Source organism: Sander lucioperca, chromosome 11, assembly GCF_008315115.2.
Source record: "Sander lucioperca isolate FBNREF2018 chromosome 11, SLUC_FBN_1.2, whole genome shotgun sequence".
NCBI classification, from domain to species: domain Eukaryota; kingdom Metazoa; phylum Chordata; class Actinopteri; order Perciformes; family Percidae; genus Sander; species Sander lucioperca.
The window spans coordinates 335,611-350,345 of NC_050183.1; the positions used below are offsets into that span (position 1 = coordinate 335,611).

Genomic DNA, 14,735 nt, shown 5'->3' on the forward strand with positions numbered 1-14,735 from the left:
CAGTTGGACGTGCCCGGAAAACCTCTACCAGGATGCATCCTGGTTAGATGGCCGAACCACCTCAACTGGCCCCTTTCATGGTGAAGGAGCAGCAGCTCCACTTCAAGCTCCCTCCTCACACAGTACGTGTGTGTGTGTGTGTGTGTGTGTGTGTGTGTGTGTGTGTGTGTGTATCTAGACAGATCTCTTTCTTCACACTATTTTTTTTTTGTCACTCAGTTTTATTTAGTTTTTATACAGTTTTAGTTTTATATAAGCTAGTTTGTTTATTTGTTTGTTTGTGAGCCAGACAGCTATTTTCTGTTCCACCTCAGTTGTAACAGGCAGCCTGGTGTTTAAACATTTTTAATTGAATGTAACAGGTGGAGTTAAGTAAAGCAAAAATGTGTATCCAGGTGGATACTTAATTATATAACTTACATAATAGTATTATATAGCTTAAGTTTTACATGTTTATAGTTTGTTTCTTTTGTCTGTCTGTATATCACTCTCTTACTGTCTTAGTCTGTGTTTAGTTTGTTTCAATAATCAGTGTGTGGAGAGTCGTTGTCGTAGACGTCTGAAAAAAAATAAAATAAAAATGTCCTTACAAAAGAGAATTAAAAGTAAGACAAACACATGGGGTTTCAAGAGTGAATATTTAAGATTACTTTGGAAATTACTGAGGCACAGTTTGCATGGCATTTATTGAAGAACATGAAGATCTAAAGATAACTCACCAGCACTGCCTGCGTAGTCAACATCGTCGTAAATGTCTCCTTCCCTGTAGAGGAAGATTGATGTTAAACTGACTAGGTATTTCTATTGTTATTTCTAGACCTACCACTTGACATCAACATCAAACATCAAATCAACATTGAGTTTACAACTGTTCTCATGGATGAGAACAAAATGCATTATACTTGAGCGCAGATGAAATGGAAAGATGTGTACTATATTTAGATTTGTAAAAAATAAAATATGTACAAGTTTTTACTAATTTAATCTACACTATCAAAAACAACAACAACAGATAGCTTTATCAAAGTATCAACGTCAAAGAGGAGCATACCAAAAGTGTATTTTGTTAAAGCAGCCATATTATGCTAATTTTCAGGTTCATAATTGTATTTTAAGGTTGTACCAGAATAGGTTTACATGGTTTAATTTTCAAAAAACACCATATTTTTGTTGTACTGCACCGCTCTCTCTCACTGCTGCAGATCCTCTTTTCAGCTGGTCTCTGTTTTAGCTACAGAGTGAGACCTCTTTTCTTCTTCTTCTTCTGTACTATCTTTGATTGCACTTGCACATGCGCAGAAGCTCAGATGTAGATCATGTCAGCTAGCTAGCTCCATAGACAGTAAAAGAAAGGCTGTTTCTACAACTTCAGTCAGTTACAAGGCAGGATTAGCTGGGAGACTTCTAAATGAGGGCGCAAATGTCAGTAGTTCTTTTGTAGATTATGGTGAACTTGTGTGTGTTGTAGCAGTGCTTTGCTATTGAGAACGAGGTAGCATGCTAGCGTTAGCGTTAGCTAATGGTTGCGGTTAGCCAGCTCGTTTCGGCTTGTGACGTCACAAGCCGTGCCGATTTTGAACAGCTCACCCGGAGACTGAAGGCAGGACACATTCAGAAACTGTATCTCACTCTAAACAGCATGGATGGATTTTTTTCAAAGTTTGTATGTGTGTGGAAGCACCAGAGACACAAAAGAACACCTCAAATCCCAGAATAAGTGTTTTTTTCATAATATGGGCACTTTAAAAGTTAAAAGGTCATTATTTATTTATAGCAAAGACTATAAGAGACTAAATGAAAGTAATGCTATGGTGGCAGTTCCACATATTAAACTGATTAGGATTAACTTACATTTGAAGAAGAAGAGATCTGGACACATAGCCATCTGTGAGAGGTGATACAAAACATAATTTATGTAAAACAGTCACATTAAATTAGTAATATACTGGCTAAATTGGGTATCCCCTGAATTTGTTTCTTGCACCACCAGCAGGTCAAAGTTTTCACTCAAAGTTTTTCAAAGTCCGGCTGTACCTTAGTACAGCTTCACAACCTGTTAGTATGGCTGTAGTCTTATTAATCACATAGCCACGACAATAAAGATAAACTTTCACCCTTTTTCAAACTGCTTATGTATCATGTGCTGCATCTTAAAATAACATACAATCAAAGAAGGATGTGAAGTGTTTACATACATTTTCCAGACTGGTTGCAACACAGAGCTTTCTTGCTGTTGGTGAGCTGAATGACATCCACGACTTCTCCTTGAGTCACGTGCAGATCCTTCCCCCCTGGCTTCTTTATGATGCTATTAGGATCTACCATCATGGTGTGCAGCACCCTGAGAGGCCCTTCATACTAGGAAACAATAGTTGCAGTGATCAGTTTTTAAGTATTTTCTAAATTTCAGTAATTGTCTTAATGGGGGCAGTGTAACATGTTTATGCTATAGGCTATGCATTTTGTGGAAATGATGCTCTCGTGTGTGGAGTTCCACTAGGATCAAACTGGGTCCTGTTTTCTTTTCTTTCTATACATGTTTCCCCGAATAATTTAGGAACAAATAATAATATAACTATTCCTCTATGATGGTGACACTGCTTTATCTGCCACTAAAACCAAATTATCTGGTGTGAAAGTGTGAAAACAATTTACCTTAAATCTTTTCCTTAGCTCTTTCTCCACTTTGGGATCTATGCTGGAAAAAAACAGAGGATTTAACAGTTAATCAAGAAGCATATCAATGCATTTATCAGCAACACATTTTCTCAGATTTTCCTCTGCAAATTAATAAAACTAATGCAGTGCCCGTTGAAAATGTGCCTGTTTAGAACGGGCCGATTGCTTGGTCTGTGGTATTGCTGCTTGTAGATTGTATCAAAACCAAATTGTACCCCAACATTACTTACAGAAGGACCCCAAATCACTTCATATGCAACTCCCCTGTATACCCTACCACTAACTTACTGATTTACCTGACAGAGAACGTTGCAGATTCAGAATGTAATCACAAAATATTACAATGACAATGTGGAGTAATCAGACATTAGCGTCATGGACTCATGGCAGTGCGCTACTCACCCGGCAGTTATGAGAGCTTATCAGCACATATCTGCGTTAATCAACCACCAGATCCGGACTGTGTGTGTGTGTGTGTGTGTGTGTGTGTGTGTGTGTGTGTGTGTGTGTGTGTGTGTGTGTGTGTGTGTGTGTGTGTGTGCGCACAGAGAGAGAGAGAGAGAGAGAGAGAGAGATGGTGTTGTCTCGTGTCGGATCGTTAACGAATTTAACATTTCAGCAGAGGTGTTACTGTGGACGGTGGACTGTTAATTTCCATACAGGTTTAATGGCTTGACAGTTAATGGTGAAGTAGGGGATTTGATTCGCAGGGGTATTTTGATGACGGTAATGTTATTAATTAACAGTAGACTTAATTAACCCAGGGTGAGTCTGATGAAAAGTGTTGTGTCTGCCCGGTTCAGCTCTGAGATTTTCTGGCATTGCACAGTGCTGTGAAGGAATAATCTCTGAGATTAGCCTACTTTATATATTCTGCCTCTGGTTAGAAGTGGTGAATGTAGGCTACAGCTCACATCAACTTAATACTATAGTGTCTGGCTTTTGTTTGATATAGTGTTGGCAAATGGGTTTTTGTTGAGTTTCCTTGAGAGCGTTCTGCATGTGGCGTCTGCTTATGGCGTGTAGGTTACCTTCCCACCAAACACGCCCCCAAACACTGACAACGATGTAACACAGTGTCTGGTAGCCTGCCTATAAGTGGCATTATGCTCTGTCTGCCACTTGTTGTCTGTACCTGGTTGTGCTTTGCATGTGTGGGATTCTGAAACATCCTTAAATTTGGGAATTGTCGTTTGTTTATTCAAACTCAAAGACAGTCCAAAGTAGTGCTACTTTGCACATGTTTGTGGGTCTGAGGTGTATGTCACATTTTAGCTGCCAAAGCTCCGCTGCTTTCTTCGACCCTCTCTGTCTCTGGTCCTGCGTTGTGCTCACTCAGCCAGCGGCTAGAGCGGCAAAAGTCAATGTGTGCTTCTTTTACCGATATATTTAATATCTTTTGCATTTCTAATCCAAACAACGTCAAACTTTGCACTGCACTTACTCGTGCCCGTGGCAAGACACCTGTCAAGTTTGAAATCCATCGGACTAACGGTTCGAGAGATATGTGTATAACACACACAGAGACAGACAGACAGACAGACGTTCCTGCAATTTATAGATTGACAGATAGAGGTAGACTTATTCAGTTTTTTTCTGTATTTGAACATTCCTCATTTGGTCTTTAAATAAATAAATAAATACATATTTACATTACACAAATACTGGAGCTGCACTGAGCTGTCAATATCTCAACCTCTCATTTCCTGTTCCCTTTCAGTGGACCAGAGGAATAGATACCTGATTTCAGGTGGTGGTGGGGGGAAACCCTCAGTTATTGGTTGAACGTCATCATAGTCATCTGAGGACCAAACAAAAAGTACAGTAAAAGTAAAACTAAAAGGATATTGTCTTCTTGTAATAATCATTAACATTATCTGTTGAAACAATCAGACAATAACAAAAACATTTATCATTGCGGGAGAAAATAATTAAATGAACTAAGCAAGCTAAGCTGCTTATTTTATGGAAATTTTCAAGGGATCAAGTTGGTCATCTTTCTCATGCTTCAAGTTGTCAAATGTCCTACTGAGCTTTAGCAAGCTGTGATATTGCAAGAGTGTTATTGCATACGATAATTTCAATTGCAGTTGAAGCCATTAATTGTGAACAATAATTGAACAAGAACAGACTTTATAAGGTTTGCTCATGAATCCCTATTAACTATTTAATTTATTTTTTATTTTTTTAGAGAAAAAATTAATTAAACCAAACAAGCTGGTCTTTATGTTACAAAAATGGCTACTGTGTCGTTTCTTTTGAGCAGTGATGAAGTCTGATTTTACCTAGTATTAAGCCTAATCAGCCAATAATGTGTATGTCTGGTGTGTTGTCACTTACCGTCATCTTGAAGCATGCTGCAGATTAGAGGAAACATAATATGTTAGTTGGAACAGACGTGGGTGTAACTGAGAAAGCAATGCAACCAAACATGTAGGTGAGTTTACAGGTGGTAGGCTCCAAATGACTTCAAAAGATTTGGGAAAAGTTGGTTGAAGAGAGGTATATCATTTTTATCACAATATAATTAAAAAGATTAACATGATTTACTGTACCTGTCACTGCTGTTGGACTCCACATATAACATCAGTGGGGGGTCTGGAGGTGGTGGAGGCAACGGTGATGTGTCTATTTTTCTGGACTGTAGCAATTTGCGCTTTACTGCCTCATAGTCAACATCCACACATGTGTTACTGATGTATCCGCCTGCCGGATAACACAACAAGATGATGTACTTCATTATGACAAAAACAAGAAACCTACCTTCTTTTTTTTTTTTTATAAATCAATGCTATTGGTCAACGTTTATGTCAATCTGTAGGTTTTTATAAATATTTAAACAGTGATGAGGTGATTCTGTCTGACTTTGTATAAGAAAATTAGCTCAATAAAATGTTTTCAAATTAGCCTTTTTCATTTCTTGAAAAGCAATGGTTTTGGTTTTCACCCAGCAACGATATGTTATATTTATTACTAGAAAGGTTAATCAAACACTAGAGGAGGTATGCAATAAGATAGGGACTGATATGTTGAAAGCGATAAGGCCACAAGGATTTTTTGGTTTCACAAATTGAGTTGAGGATCATCTGCATAACATGAGACATTATAAATACATAATAAGGTTAGAGCCATGGCAGGACCACAGTCATTTGAGAAAGCAAAGCCCAGACAAAACGTCTTCAAACTGAAGATCTAAATTATTTTCACTCATGTGTTTTAATATGCAAATGAAAATGTGTATCAAAACAGGTGGGTGGAAACTAATAGCATGATGATTACCCTATGCCTACCACACACGCACGCACGCACGCACGCACGCACGCACACACACACACACACACACACACACACACACACACACACACACACACACACACTGCTGCTGGGAATTTACAGAAAACACAGGCGCTACACAGGACTTCCAGCCTAGTATCAACAAGCTTGCCTGTCTCTGCAGTGTGTTAGGTTGATGTAGGTGACTTTGCTAACTTTATGGCACTAAAGATAGGTTCAGACTGGAAGATTTAAAGTAAAACTCACAGTTTCCTTTAAGAGAGCGAGCCAACCATTTGCCTCCTGGGTTATTCTTCACTCTGAGGATCTCCACGCTCTCTCCTTCGCGTACGCTGAGGTCCAGCTTTCCTCCTCCATGCCAGTCATGTCTCACTCTGGCTGTATGAAGAACCTCCACCTCACCTTGCAACTACAGAAGGGCAGAAATTAAGTTGTGAAAGTTGACAATTACAGTAACAGAAATGAATAAGGTTTGGATCAGTTTAGAGTGGGTGGATTCAAATAACCCTAATGCTTTAGCTAAATTGCAGATTGGAATGATATAGAAATAACACGCATTTTTTGTTGTTCAACATCCATAAAGTTGGAAGGTCAGCAGGTTATGTAACTGTAGCTAACCCACTGAAGTTTAAAATATTTAAATTATTAAACATCCAATCTGTAAATAGCTAAATGTTTTGTAAGGTGGTGCATTTTCTTAAACTGTCATCCATGTCAACAAAATACAAAAGTGATGATATTTGATCTGCTGTTGTAAAAGCTGGACTCAGAGGTTTTCATGGAGGACAAATGATGCTGGTACCTGAAAGTTCTTCCTCAACTCATTTTCTTTTTTCTGACGCTCCATCTGATCTTTCTTCTCCTTTGCAAGTTGTGTCTTTGCTTCTTTTTTGTTTTGCTTCTCAGCATTTAACCGGTTTAGCTCCAATTGGTCCCTATAAAGGAACAATTCAAATGTGAAATTACTTGTTAGTTTTTTTGACAGTTCTTCACATCACAGCATTCTCCTGCTATATGAATAACAAGCCTCTACAAGAATCTACAGCCATGCTGTGAGCCTGTACATTGCTGTGCTTTGAGCTGAATGCTAATATCAGACTGACATTGTCATCCCTAGACACGCCAAACAATGCCTTCACGTTAATTTTCTCATATTTTGTTCATAGTAGTCCCATTACTTTGACTCTGTGGAAAAAGATGTATACTTGTGGTTAACTAAAAAAATCAAACGACAAAACATTAGTCTTACATGTTACATAAGTGACAACAATCAACATGATTGTGTCGTGAGGACTGAATTCATTAATTCAGTTATAAGCACTTCACAGTAAACTGTTTTACCAACTGCAGTATCCCACAAACTTCACGCCTTTGTTCCAATCTGCCCACATATCTGTTTTGTCACTATATCCTGCTTTAACAGAAAATATGTTCAATCACAAATAAATGTCATTGCATCATTGCACACTTGTGGAGCATTTAATGTAGCTTCCCATACACATTATGTTCAACCACACAGAAACTACAATCCATCAAATGCTGTTTGTGATTTTAAATTTAAAGGAGCAGAGATTGTTATCAGGGATAGTTTGATGTTGTGTCAAAGGCATTAAACTGCAAAGACAAATTGTGAAAGCCTTTAAGGTAATAATAGTTGCAATAGTGCTTCAGTAGGTGCAAAAATAAGAGCAGCAGTAACAGAAATAATAGAAATACTGTCCCACTTCGTGTTCATGCAGCTGCAGCCACTTTCTACTTTTAGCCAGTGTAGTGCTTAACAAATACAGACACAATGTTTTAATGGTAAAGGCAAAACATTTCTACTTACTCATCAATAAACTCATACACGTCGTCATCATCATCCTGCAAGAGAAAAAGTTTTATTTGCACTTCAAAACATCCACATACAGGATTTATTAGATTAAAGGGGATGTCAGTGTCTGCTCTACTGACAATGAATACAGTTTAATTGTCATTTGTCTCACCATTATAAATAAATAATTCAGCAATACAAACAAGTGTAAACTGGAATTTAAACTTCTTTCTAATTTTAGTGTCTGTTTTTTTATGGAAGAAAGCAACATGTTCTCACAAGAGGAGCTACCTGATTTTGAATTATTATAATGGGAGGCATTCTCAATATAAAGTAAGTTAAAATTTCAGTTTTAGTTTTCTGTCCTTACCCCATCTATACACGGTGAACTGTTGTCACTCCAGGAATCTGTGAAGTCACACAATATAAAGACACGAAAGGCATGCCTTCTGTTAGAAAAAGTGGCACATTATCTTAATATTAATACAATGATTTTAGAAGTCATTACTTCATTGCTTAAAATGTGTCAGAGAAACAAGAGCGTCAAGAGCAAAAGGAGTAATGCATCAATAAACAAGCTGCAATTGTTACCGTTCTTCTCAAAGCTTGCAATGTCATCGTAGAAGTCCTGGTTATCCTCAATGTCCCTGCAATCAAAAAACGGTTCTTTATTCATCAATTGTTTACGTGACATGTATCTTAGACCACTTGACAACTGCACGCTACAGAAGTTTAGAAAAATATGCCCAGATATTTGCCATTTTATATATATATTTTTTAAACTCTAAATTAGAGTCTCTGATATGATTTATTCTCCTTAAAGTGCATTACATACGTACGTATGTACGTATATTCGGCTCAAGATTGTTGTTGATTTTCACACTTTTGCCTGTCTGCCATTTTTACATCATAATAACTGTGGTGGAAATAAGAATCTGACTTTATTGTGGCATTCTCAGGGATTTTATTATGGCTGATTGTGTATTTAATGGATGTGAAATAAATGACATGAAATGAAAATCACGTTCTTGTTACTACATCCCTGCAGGTACTTTAATAAAATAAGCATATTGTGAAATAGATTAATACTCACACAGAGGCAATTTGGCGCGGCAGCCTGCTGGGTTTGTTGGATCGTAGTGGTGGCAGTTTTGGAGGACTGATGATTGTTGGTAAAGACAACTTTTTGCCTGCTGAACCCGGGGAACCTGCTGGGAGAACCAGAGAGAATGTTGTTATGCGAAACCTTCATGGCTAAATGAGACAAATAACCAGCAATGAACAGTCACACACACGTACTTGAAGCAATATTTAGATCTTAAAATGTATCAATTTAATGGACTTAACTTTCAATCAAAAGTTTAAATTAAAAATATATAGCAAGCAATGGAAAAAAATATTTTTAGTTTAAAAAATAAATACATATAGGCTATCTTAATTCAATAAAACAATAAGAATAGCAGAAAAGTACAATGGTAACATACCTCATCAAATTTTTTCATAGCAGACATTTTGACAGCGCAAACCTGTTACTAAAAACATTAATGTTTCTTTCTGTTCAAGTGTCCCAGTAAATAATGACAGTGTGACAGTGAGCCAGCATGCACAATATTAGGACCTTGAAACCAAAGCAGCTAAATGGAATTCAGCCATTAATAATATAGTTTTTCCTACTGTGACATGTCAAATGTCTTCTGACAAAATGATATCAGGGCAGGAAGTAAACTAGTTTGTCTATTGACTAATCTTCCAAATGCACCAGCCACTGTCATGATTTTGCTAATTATTATTTAAAGAGAATGAACATTGATTGTCTGTTTTTCATCTGGACGGGAGCGAAATGAGTCGGCCTTTTAGAAACATTAAGCCAGAAAGTCATAAGCATTGAAATTCCAGTGCTCTCCAGGAATGTCCAGATCGTTTGTGATTTAGTTGAGTGCCAGATAATTACAAATCTATGAGCAAATAAGCCCAAGGGACTCACCGTCACTCTTTCTTGGACCAGGAAGGGCAGGTCCTCGATTGGACCTCAGAAAGGGCTCCAGGTTGACATTGGGAGGGCGTTTGGGTTTCAAAGGAAGAGGTCCTTCAGGGGGTAGAGGCCTCCTGAGTGGGGTCACATCCCCTGCACTCCTCTGTCGGGGCTGCTGTCGAAGTGGTAGCGGGGTGGACGTGGGAGCTGGTGCAGGGGACTGAGCTGATGCCGGAGCCAGGGCGGGCTTGATGCCTGGAGGCCTCTGGTGCCTCATCATCATGTTCTGTAGCATCTCCCCCTTCAACTTCACCTTGCCGGGTTCTGCCGGCTGGATGGATGCTCTGACTCCAGGAGTGGGAGGCGGTCGAGGGAAAGAAACCGGTTTGGCGGGGATGGAGGCTGCCATTGGTTCTGCCCTTGGCAACCTCCCCAGGCCTGGGCTAGCCATCGGAGGAGGAGGAATGGTAGGAGACAGTCTGTGATGCGCCAGATCGTTCTCCGTCAGTGGCAGGATCAGTCTCCCAAACCCAGGTCGTGGAGATTTTGGGGAGCCGCTGTCTCGGCTGCTGGTGTCCGAGTTGCCGGCCTTGTTGTTGAACCTGGCCCTCAGAGCCTTGACATCAATGCTCTCCCCCTGACAACAACACAGGAGCACAAACTCAACTGCAGCTGCTTTGTTTTTAAAGCAGGAAGTTAGCAGCACAGCACACAGCAAAGCATGCCCCCCACGCTCACAAACACACACCGCTCGTCAAACCCCTACGCTATCTTTACAAAGTGAGTATGCACCGTGCAACAACACAGTTTCCTGGTTGGTTTGATCTTCACAGAGCTGAGATGTCTCCTTCTCCTCCTCTGTGCAGCAGAGAAAACTTTTATCAGTGCAATCTGAACAGATTTAGAAAGATATTGAAGGCTGCATTTAGTAATTATGAACCCCTCTCAGAGATTGTGATCATTATAAACAATCACTAAGGAGACATTAAAATATTTTTTATGTTAAAACAGGTAGTTGGAATTTTTGTTTTATCAGGAGTTTTCATGGAAACAATGGTAGAGATGAGCCAATGTAGCCGATGCAATCCTTCAACTCAAGTTATCTGCTTACCTCAACGCAATTGGACACTTTCAATTTTGACATGAGGTCAGAGATTACTGTGGCAAAACTGCACTGAATAAATGTAACGGAAACACATTTTATAGTGACACTGACAAAGAAATTGAATTGAAGGCGGGTTAGTCTATAAAATGCAGTATTATGTTCTACCAATGCTTGAAGCAATAAGGGGGTCCCTGACTTTGATGACTCAGTTGATGCTTTTCTGAGATTTAATGACAGATTTTAAAGGGTAGTTACGCTTATGTTTTTCTTTGATGTTCTCTTTGTTGCATCTTTTGTATTTTGGTCACAATGACAATAACATGCAAAGCTCTAAAAATAGTGATGACGTGCAGATGAGCATCTTTATAGGAGGGAGTTTGGTATCCTGTCAGGTTGGTTATTATAATTATTACAGGAATGATTTTATGTTGTTATTTTTATGTTGTTGTATTTTTTATGTTTGACCACTCCCTGAAATTCTTATATTTTATGATACTATATTTTCTGTGCACCAGGTACGTAACTCTGGTTTGTGAACCCATCTGCTTTTGCCCGGTGATCAGAAATTTATGTTGATCTCTCTTCTTATTAGATGTTTAGAAGTAATTTCCTGTCTGGTTCCTCACACTCCCAGTGAACTGCACCACACTGCTGCTCAGTGGAACTCTGCTGTTGGTATTTGTGAGAGGAGTTTTTACACTCAGTGGCCACTTTATTAGATAAAACTGTAAAGTCTAATGCAATCCAATACAAAAGCTCAGCAATGAATTCTACCTTTACAAAGATAACAATGTTCAGTTTTGATTGGGACTATCAGAGAAATATTAATGTGTGTTTATTAAGGTTGTAGTTTGCAGTGGTGTTGAACTGGACTGCATACTATTGAGAGGTGTTTCTAATGTTTTGTCACACACATTTACAAACTCACCACTAACTATCACCTCAGTAATAAACATATAGTTGAATGAACACCTCTCTGACAGTGTCAACAACAACTGAAGGTGTACCTAATCCATTATTTTTTTTACTTTGGAGTGTATATGAGAGAGGAAACAGAAAGAACATTTGACATGAGTCTCACTCATTTTTAGGCATCTGTGACGTTATTTGGGGTTTAAATGTTTTCATTCTCACCTAAACAAATGGACCAAAAAAAGAGGGATGATAATTTGACCAAAGGGCTCGGAACAGTTTAAAACGGAGCGCAGTCGTCCGCAGGCAGAGATTATATAATTGGTTGAGTTCAACTTCAATAGGTAGGCTAGAGTCAGGAAACTGTTTTAATAGAACAATGGGCAGTTGACTCAAAAATATGATAAGCAAGGAGGGAAAATGATGGAAATAAAAGTACATTTAATTATGATTGAAAACATCTCATCTTCTGTTATGTTGACAAATAAAAACACGTTGGCAATAAAGAAATTACACTATCTATTGCCTGAATACCATTGTATTTTAGGATGCCTATTGTCTGCTGGCCCGGGGACTACAGTTGGAAATTAGCCGTAGAGGCTAAAGCTGCTCCTTTTTACTGTGCAGTTAATTAAAGGGGACTGTTCACAACATTATAAACTAATAAACTAAACTAAAGTTGTAACAAAGCCTAACTGAGGGTGTGAAGAGGAGCAGGAAATGCTCACAACCACACACCTCTGTAACTCAGCAAGCATCCTGCACCGGTTACCATAGAAATGCCCTCCGCTGTCACTGCACCAATAGGCTGCAAGCTGTGTGCTCTCAGTCGTCTCAAGGAACGAAGGAAACCGACAGAAAACTTTGCTCTATATACCACAAAACACACACAACACGCAGACGGGGGTTCCACTTTCAGTCAGAGTGCGCCTGCATTAGAGTGTGTGCATGTGTGTGCATCTATACGTTTGTGCCCTTTGGCAGTGACACAACATCGCAGATGTTCTTAAAACGGTGTCGCCACAGATTGTAGCTGTGCAGGTGGGCTGCAGAGAAAACCTGACAACACGGACATTTCTTTTTTAATTTACGACTAAAAGTGACAAAATAAAGACAAAGTAAATAAAATATGACTTAATCACAGTCATAACTTATATTGAACTTTAAAATATTTTCTGGTGCATTAAAGCCAACATTTTATAAAATAGGCTATCGATGAACTCTACTGATCTGGTCTTCTGTTGATCTCTACTATCTATCTCTGTAAAGCATTTTGAATTGCCCTAACCTGTACAAAAGGTACTATACAGATTAGAGCTGGGCAATATATCGATATTATATCGATATCGTGATATGAGACTAGATATCGTCTTAGATTTTGGATATCGTAATATCGTGATATGACATAAGTGTTGTCTTTTCCTGGTTTTAAAGGCTGCATTACAGTAAAGTGATGTCATGTTCTGAACTTACCAGACTGTTGTAACTGAAGACTGTTGTAACTGTTTTATTATTTGCCTTTACCCACAAAGTCATTATATCCACATTTCTGATGATTATTTATCAAAAATCTCATTGTGTAAATATTTTGTGAAAGCACCTATAGTCAACACTACAATATCGTTGCGGTATCGATATTGAGGTATAAAGTATCATGATATTTGATTTTCTTCATATCGCCCAGCTCTAATACAGATACAGTTTGATTCAATGTACTCAGGTAATACTAATCTTTTATCACATATTAGGTACCAGCCAGTCTCTGCTACAGAAAACAGTCATTTGATGTAGTCGATTCACTAATTTATTTGTTAGTGTGTTTAATAACTTCCAAATTTAGAATCAGAATCATATTTATTACCAAAGAAAGTCTTGACTTGCAAGGAATTTGCCTTGGCGTATTTGTTGCATACAATAAACGTATCAAAGGGGGAATAAACAATAAGGCAAAGTAGTTTACAATAATTTTTCTGGTTACAGGATCCCTACAATTTAAAGACTAAATATCAACCATTATTGACCTTTATTCTATATATTAAAAAGTCTTGAAATACAATACAAACATGTGTAGTTTAAGAGACATTTAGGAAGATAGAACAGTGGAAGTAAAGTGCCACTGAGCACACTGTAAATCATTTACTACTGATAGTGTGCAATAAAGCTTTCTTTCATCATCAGCAGCATGAACATTTATTTCAAAATCCAACTTCCCCTTCTGCTGTGAAATTATGTAAGTACTGTCGGGAACAACTGGAGCCAGTCCGTCAGATCATGCATTTGCATTATTGAAAAGCAGGTTAAAAGTTGTAAAGGTGATTCAATGAGTAGCCTTCTTAGTTACATGACAGAAGGAAACTGAAGTTTCACTCGCCAGTGAAACAAAAATATCTGCTGATGGTCTTTCTACAATGGTCGGTCAGGTTATTCATAGACACCTTGATGGTTAAGAGGAAATAGCCAGAATTAAAGTGTGAAAGGTGCTGTGGAGCAGTTGTTATTCACTCCATTGACAGACATATTAAAAACAACAACACTTCTTTAAATAACATAGTAAATAACGATTTCTTACCATATTTGCCTTTAGTGATGGTTTAATGATGGATAAAGTGCTCCATGTCCAGCAGTGATTCAGTACCGAGGCTAATGCTACTGTACAGACCTGTGTTACTAAACTTACTGCAAATGAGGAAATGCTCAAGCGTAGGCAACAGGGTAACTGACAGCAACACATGAGATTATGAGAAACATTAACATGATGCCATCAGCCAGTTTGTTTCATTTCTTCTTAAAAGAGCAGGTTTTTTTATTATGTGTATGGAAATGTACAGTAATATGTGGGGGCACTATGTGATGACATTTCATGTGATGCAATGTTATTTCTTTTATCTTTCTGGCAACATGTGTTTATACATTTTCTCTCTTCTTTAAAAAAAAAAAAAAAAAAAAAGTTAAGAGAAAGA

General features: G+C 38.2%; 1 protein-coding gene across 1 annotated transcript; it reads right to left on the reverse strand.

Moving 5' to 3' along the window:
* Window positions 1-276: 276 nt before the first annotated feature.
* Window positions 277-14,495, reverse strand: si:ch73-40i7.2 (FYN-binding protein 1). The gene is made up of 16 exons (XM_031307333.2): window positions 14,345-14,495; window positions 9,771-10,395; window positions 8,880-8,997; window positions 8,378-8,433; window positions 8,157-8,194; window positions 7,802-7,836; window positions 6,776-6,908; window positions 6,220-6,382; window positions 5,235-5,385; window positions 5,020-5,036; window positions 4,420-4,480; window positions 2,656-2,698; window positions 2,196-2,358; window positions 1,852-1,885; window positions 720-763; window positions 277-559 (listed from the first exon to the last, which is right to left on the reverse strand). The coding sequence occupies exons 1-16, from the start codon at window positions 14,345-14,347 to the stop codon at window positions 522-524; spliced, it is 1,722 nt and encodes a 573-aa protein (XP_031163193.1). The 5' UTR covers window positions 14,348-14,495; the 3' UTR covers window positions 277-521.
* Window positions 14,496-14,735: the final 240 nt, after the last annotated feature.

Bases quoted from the DNA above. Each gene is read 5' to 3' on its own strand.
- si:ch73-40i7.2 (XM_031307333.2), bottom strand. The intron at 5,386-6,219 runs GTGAGTTTTACT...GTTATCCGGCAG, and splicing joins TCGCTCTCTTAAAGGAAACT to GCGGATACATCAGTAACACA. The intron at 764-1,851 runs GTAAGTTAATCC...CTTCCTCTACAG, and splicing joins AGATCTCTTCTTCTTCAAAT to GGAAGGAGACATTTACGACG.